The sequence below is a fragment of the Eptatretus burgeri genome, chromosome 9 (assembly GCF_056783735.1).
Source record: "Eptatretus burgeri isolate ZD-2024b chromosome 9, Ebu_testis_v1, whole genome shotgun sequence".
In the NCBI taxonomy this organism is placed as follows: domain Eukaryota; kingdom Metazoa; phylum Chordata; class Myxini; order Myxiniformes; family Myxinidae; genus Eptatretus; species Eptatretus burgeri.
Window position 1 is genome coordinate 22682760 of NC_140969.1, and position 7500 is coordinate 22690259.

The 7500-nt window shown below is 43.4% G+C and overlaps 1 protein-coding gene across 1 annotated transcript in view; it reads right to left on the minus strand.

Moving 5' to 3' along the window:
- The window catches only part of ASXL2 (ASXL transcriptional regulator 2), a 144435-nt gene that overhangs the window by 94664 nt on the left and 42271 nt on the right, over positions 1-7500 (minus strand). Inside the window, exons 4-5 of the mRNA XM_085894357.1 lie at positions 6103-6424; positions 2625-2743 (exon numbers count right to left, since the gene is read on the minus strand). Coding sequence (XP_085750483.1) covers positions 2625-2743; positions 6103-6424 — 441 coding nt within the window. The remainder of the gene's footprint in view (positions 1-2624; positions 2744-6102; positions 6425-7500) is intronic.

The window sequence follows — 7500 nt, forward strand, 5'->3', positions numbered from 1 at the left end:
CTGTCTGTCTGTGTCTGTCTGCCTGTGTCTGTCTGCCTGTGTGTCTGTCTGCCTGTGTGTCTGTCTGCCTGTGTGTCTGTCTGCCTGTGTGTCTGTCTGCCTGTGTGTCTGTCTGCCTGTGTGTCTGTCTGCCTGTGTGTCTGTCTGCCTGTGTGTCTGTCTGCCTGTGTGTCTGTGTGTGTGTGTGTGTGCGTGCGTGCGTGCGTGCGTGCGTCTGCCAGTGTGTGTGCCTGCCTGCCTGTGTGTGCCTGCCTGCCTGTGTGTGCCTGCCTGCCTGTGTGTGTCTGCCTGCCTGCCTGTGTGTGTCTGCCTGCCTGTGTGTGTCTGCCTGCCTGTGTGTGTCTGCCTGCCTGTGTGTGTCTGCCTGCCTGTGTGTGTCTGCCTGCCTGTGTTTCTGCGTGTGTCTGTCTCTGTGTGTGTGGGTCTGTGCGTGTGTCTGTGCGTGTGAGTGTATGTGTGTCCGTGTGCGACTGTGCGTGCGTGTCCGTGTGCGTGTCCGTGTGCGCGCGTGTCCGTGTGAGCGCGTGTCCGTGTGAGTGAGTGTCCGTGTGTGTGCGTGTCCGTGTGCGTGCGTGTCCGTGTGCGTCTGTGACCGCTGTTTCTCGACAACCACTGGTCCGATCTAATTGAAACTTGCCAGGTATATTGCTGGGGCCCTGAGTTTGTGCCTTTTCAAGGTTTGATATTAATCGGACAAGTGCTTCCCAAGTTATGGCCATTTATTTACCAACCAATGACAAGACACGTTGCTGCAGCCATTTATTTACCAACCAATGACGAGACACGTTGCTGCGTAGGCTTGGCCGATGGGGAAGAGAACCTCAGCCGTGTTCCCCATTACGGGTTACAACTTACGGACTTCCGGATAGTGATGAGTTAGTGTATTCTAATAATTTCTCGATTTCTTATGCGCATTTATAGATAAACACAATGCCCCAATCGAGTTGTCGTTTACGAGAGCGAAGGAACAGACTGTGTAGTTGTTGAATCACTTGACCACAGGTGATGCTCTACCTCCTCACAGATTCCTCGCACATAGGCCTCCTTGTCCACCCTTAGCGCACGTACAGTTTTACGCCTCAGCTCCCTGAACAGCTCAGCTCTACCGTCAAGCCTGGCCCTGCGACTCTGATCAATGGGATCCAGTGTCCCTTGAGAAAAATAATTATTCTTTGCCAGACGGTGAGTTCCAAGACATCCACTGGCAACATCAAGCACGGTGGTCTTGAAGGCACTCCACAACTCTTCAGGACCTCCCAAAGCACCCAGACCCCCCAAATCTCCACTCAGCTTGTTCACAAACTCCTCAGCTACCCTCTCATCCTTGAGCTTGCCAACATCCAGCCTCGGCTGGGATGGTATCATTCTCCTGGATTTAAGGTGCAACTTTAGAGTTGTTACAACAAGCCGGTGGTCAGTATTGAGGAACTGAGCACTCCGGTAGACAGTGCGGTTCTGGATCCTCCTCCAGCGTCATCAACGAGCACATGGTCAATCTCCTTTGCCACACCGCCAGCGTTGGAATACCAAGTCCAGCAATGAGCTTGTGGGCACTGAAACCATGAACCAGCCACCCTAAGTCCATGACCTTAGTGCTATTCTGCTTCATAGTTCCTGACCCATGGGGACCAACATGTCTCACATAACCATCCCTATCAGTTTCAGTCGATGCATTGAAAACTCCCAAGACTAGAAGTGTATCTCGTCTGGGGCACTGATCAACCACAGACTCGAGCGTGGCGTAGAATGCATCCTTCACGGTGAGATCACTCACCTCAGTCGGAGCATAAACAGAGACCAGGGAAATGACACCAAAGGAGTGACGAATCCTTCATCTCATAATACGCTCGTTGACAGGTGTTACCTCAATTATCATTTGAGTCAGCTTATTGGACACAGCTACAGCAACTCCTTGGGCATGGTAACCATCAGAGTGACCAAACCAATAGTTGGTGTAACCACCCGCCATGATCTTGCTACAATCCGGTCTCCGAACGTCAGAGAGTGCTGCAATACCGATGTCCAAACACTTAAGCTCAGATGATAACAGAGACAGGTGATCATCCTCTCTTAGGGATAGGACATTCCAGGCACTCACCCGAAGGAACCGCCTCAGGTTAACCCAAGGAGACCATCATCTGGTGGACGACACCTCAGCACCACTCCCACAATCTGACCAGGGAATGATAACCCCGTGGTTTCCCTCCTATCATCAAACATTGGGGGTCCTGAAGGCTTTGCCCAAATTCCGTCATCCAGTGAACTGCCATGCGAAGGGAAGCTGCACAGGAGGTACTCCCACGGAGTGGGTTTTCAGATTTCTTTGCGTTTTTGTGTTTTGCGGAATGAAGGGTTTACGGTGGCCGGAGTGCAAATCCTGCCACCAATCTCCTAATAAGAAGTAACCCAACTGCAGGAGGGCGTCCGCAAACACAGTTGGGCACTAGATATGGATGGCCGTTGACTCACAAGGAGCTCCTCCGCCCTTTGATATAGTTTATTTGCTTATTATGATACAGCTTATTTGCCTGATATAATGTCAATAACTTCAAGTGGAACAAGCTGATGTGGTACCACAATCTAGATCACAGAATGGGGAAATGTAGCTTAGAATAGCAACACACCTGTCTGAGTGTCCTTTTACTTTGCCTTTGCCAAGGTGGCACCGGCTTCCTTGGAGACAATGCATGTGATACAGGAGAAGATGGTGGGGATTGATGCCTGGACAGTTCTTGGCTACCCTCTGCAAGAGAATTACCAAAAAAAAAAGTGACCTTGGTGCACATGATATTTATGCTAAATAAAACGTTGCACAAGACAAAAATGGAATACTCAAGCCTCTAAAAATTCTTCCGAATTTACAAGGCAGAGGTCACTTTTACAAAGTAGGAATAACAAACCAAATCAAGCCATGGCCAAGTGTACACAACAGGGCAGGACCACAATCAACCTTCCAAAGGACTAAGGATGAGGCAAGGTACAAAAATGGTCAATGGGCAGCTGCTCATGTACCCAGTATCCCCTTTCCTCGCTTTTTTGTGGCTCAAGCAGGAAATCCCTACCACTCACCCCCAGTCACTCACTGAAAGCTAATTTGAGTTTCAGTAAGTCGATTTGGATGTGAACTGGCTCTTGATTGTATCATGGGATGGATGATCAACAAGAGAACATATTGCACACACTTGTGTATGCGATATGCGAATTCTGCTTGTGCTTTACACTATCCATTCTGCTTGTGCTTTGTACAGTGCACCCCATGCCATTGCCATTTATCACATGACATCATTGTTACGAGCTTGCTCCGAACATCTACATCTATTTTTTTTCGCATGTTCATTATATCGCAGTTCATCATCATATTTTGCCAGAAAAAATTACTTTCAAAAACAAATTAGAAAAAAAAAAAAAAAAAAAAAAAAAAAAACAGCTCTCCCCCATCACTCTCTCTCACCCCTCCCCAACAACCAACCATGGGATATTTCATGTCTACCAACCAATGCTAATGGAAGGGGGCATCCAGCATAAATTCCATTTGAGGGATGGCACACTTTGTAGTCCCAGTCCAAGTTCAGAGTCGGGCCAAAAAAATCAAACTCAGGAGACAGATCAAGGGCAAGTGACCTTTGCACCAATCCTAAAGAAAAACATGTTCATTAATTTATTTATACAAAAGTCTAGGCTCATGGAAGAGTAAGGAGACAGAGGGCAAAAGGCAATGCACTGACTGGCACAGTAGAACAGCAGATGGTAATGACAAAGATGAAGAGAGAGGTGCAGAGGAAACTTACAAGGAAGATTTTTGGGTTGCATGATGTTCATGGGGGATACAAAGGGGCTTGGGTAAGGATGAGGGATGATATGAGATGGTTGTGTGCCAACTCAGTAAGGCAGTTCCTCAACAAATGGGACAAAAAAGAACAAAAGAATGGAGATAGGCAGTACATCTGGATTTTTAGATCACAAAGAGGGCATTTAATTACTGGAAGAATGTGTAGGACCTGGTGGAGCTGGGGAGGGCTGGAGGGCTGATTGAGCAGGAGCAAGACTGGAGGAGAGTCGGTAAAAATGTAGGGGCTACACAACCTGTCATGGATCTGAGAGCAACAAGCCTTGTGCTTCTGCCTCAGTGTGAGACATCAATAATAATGAGAGCTTTAGATTCTGTTGGAGGGAACCAAGGGGAAACAGGTTTGAAGAGGACACCGGCCCTTAGCTCCCTATCGTACTGCTTTCCCCTATCACTAAAGGCCTTTAAAGTTGTGGGTAGTTTTAATTTTAGAGGAAAGACTTGGAACGATAGAGGATTCCCGATCTACAGCTGCCATTGGAGGCCAGATCGGCCTATAATATCAGCCTAGAAAAGGTCGTTGCTGATGGTGAGGCTGAAAAGCTTCAAAAAAAACTGAACCTCATCAAATGACAGTGTGGAAAAAGACAGCTGGGTTATTTTTTGGACAATCCTTCCATTGTGATTGGATGAAACTGAGATTTGCAAGGATTGAAAGACATTCCACTTTTAGACAATCATCTAATCAATTGCAGATCAGCAGTGTGACAAAGATGCTGTACATAATCGCGTCATTGGTAAAAAGGAAGAGCGGGTTTTCCAGAGCATCAGAGAGGTCGTTTATACATATTAGGACAAAGACAGTGTCTAAGACTCTGCCTTGGGGCACTCCAGCCTTGAAAATGACAGGAGAGGAGAGGAGAGAAATCCATTGACTTAATGGCAACACGATGACTGCGTGAGTTGAGGAAGGCAGAAATCCAGGAAGTAAAGTGGCACTGTATGCAAGTCAATGAACTTGGAAAGAAGGGCAGGATATCAGACTATGTCAAATGTTTGAGGTATATCTTGGGAGATGTTCCTGACCTAGTTTTGAAATGTAAGGCCTCTGACCATTGCTGACCAAGAGAAGCAGCGACATGTCAATAGTACAGTAACTGGGATGGAATCCAAACTGATGCTCATAGATCAGGCTGTTTGAAAAGAGGAAAGACAACGTCAGCAGCAATGATGGATTTCAAGGCTGTTTATAATTGGAAGCAAGCTTACTGGCCTGTAGTTGAAAGGATCTGTTTTTGTATCTAGTGAAAGAGGAAGTAGTATATGAATGAGGTAAACCATCAAATGTACAGAGCACCTAAGTTTTGTAAAATACCATCATTGAAACCACAACCATAAGTTGGGCCAAAAGTAATATTTTTGCCACTCAAATTATGTCTTTATCTCCCTGGTTCCCCTTTAATCAGGTCAGTCTGTGAACCTGTGCTTTTCTGCCATTTAGCTACTCCAGAGCCAAGATTTCTGAACACAATTTAAAAAATAAAAGAAAAAGAAAAACTTCCACATATGAAATAAAATCATTTTAAAACTAACAATATGTATCCTCCATGAATTAGACTGCCAGTGTCAATTTATAATACAAATTCACAACTGATACTAGGGGAGGGAGGAAGGGAACAAGTAGTAAATTAATGTCAATTTAAAAAAAATTCATAAATGCTGCTTACAATATTTGTCATTCTGAACATTTACAGAAATTTGGTATTCAATAGTGATGGCCAACTTAAATAAAATAAAAAACGAGCAATTTTTTTTTCTTTTGTGAAACACCAGTTTGAGCTTGGTGAAGTGACAATCAAATTTGTTTTTATCTATTAACATGGCATGAGATATTTAATAGTTTTACAATGATATATTCAGTTATCCACTTCGTTTACCATTCTTGTTGCATCGAAAAGTCAACTTATTCATTAAAACTTTGAATTTTCGTCTTAAACTTTGTAAACAGTGGGACAAAGTTAATGCGAGTGGTGATGAGAATCAAGACCAGACTATGTATGTATGTATGTATATATATATATATATGTATATATATATATATATATATATATATATATATATATATATATATATATATATATATATATATATATATATATTCCCTTCCGATTTAGAGACAACTGATTTTCATCATACTAAAAGTAATGTAAATCAGCATCTCCCTAAAAAAAAAAAAAAAATTTGGTTGACTTTTCACTTCCAATTACTTAGTTAATATCTCTCCAACATTCTTTAAATATTTAAAATTAACTTACCTTTACTCCTGTTGGTCTCACAAGAAGATGAGCCATTTGATTCATCCTTCTCACTCCCTCGATCCAAGTGCTCTCTCTCACAATCTTCATCTTCATCTTCATTCACTTCTTCTTCTTCCTCTATTTCCATCTCTAAATCAAATTCCTCACACCCCTCTTCTTCATCCTCCTCAATTTCTTCATCATCATCATCTTCCTCGTCATCATCTTCTTCTTCTTCTTCTTCTACACTTCCATCTGCGTCGTCGTCGTCCTCCAGGTCGCCGTCGTCCTCCAAATCGCAGTCGTCCTCTTCCAATGGAACTACACCAGCCGAATCTGTCTAAATACGCACAAGAGTCTATTAAATGACTTTCAAGATAAATAATGGAGCAGTAAATCTTTAAAAAAAAATTGAACTATTTTTGGTGTTTGGTATGATGTGTTGACCTGAACAGCCTTTGAAATACTGTGATATAAACAATGACGAAAACTTTTGAAAATGCAGGGTAAAGTAAAATACAACAAAATTAGTGTGTGTGTGTGTGTGTGTGTGTGTGTGTGTGTGTGTGTGTGTGTGTGTGTGTGTGTGTGTGTGTGTGTGTGTGTGTGTGTGTGTGTGTGTGTGTGTGTGTGTGTGTGTGTGTGTGTGTGTGTGTGTGTGTGTGTGTGTGTGTGTGTGTGTGTGTGTGTGTGTGCAATATTTATATATTCACGACCAGTCAAAAGTTTAAGAACACTACCATTTTTCCAGTTTTTACTGAAATTTAAGCAGTTTACTGTTTCAAAGTACTCTGAAATTAGAGTATAAAACAAATAAACAATTTCATATAAAAAAGAAATCATGGAATAGTTTTGTTGAACAAAATTTTATATAAAGTTTTGACTCATCAAAGTAGGCACCTTTTGCAAATATAACAGCCGAACATACTCGTGGGATTCTTTCTCCAATGGAAATCAAATATTGTTCGGAAAGTTCTTCCCAACACTGTTGCAGAAGTTGCAACAAATGTGTTGCACTTATAGGATGCTTTGCTTTCACCCTTCTGTCCAGTTCATCCCAAACCAGCTCGATGGGGTTTAAGTCTGGAGACTGTGCTGGCCATTCCATGATTTGAAGCCCACCGTCTTGTTCTTTTCTTCTAAGGTAGTTCTGACATAGCCTGGAGGTATGTTTTGGGTTGTTACCTTGCTGGGGTCCAACCAAGCATAGACCAGAGGGTATTGCATAGCGCTGCAAAATGCTGTGTAGCCCTTTTGGTGCAGGGTGCCAGTCACTCTGTGCAAGTCACCAACTCTGGATCCAGCAAAAGAGCTCCAGTTCATCATGCTTCCTCCTCCATGTTTGACAGTTGGTGTCACACACTGAGGAACCATCCTTTCGCCTACTCGACGGCATATAAAAACCCTGTGTGATGA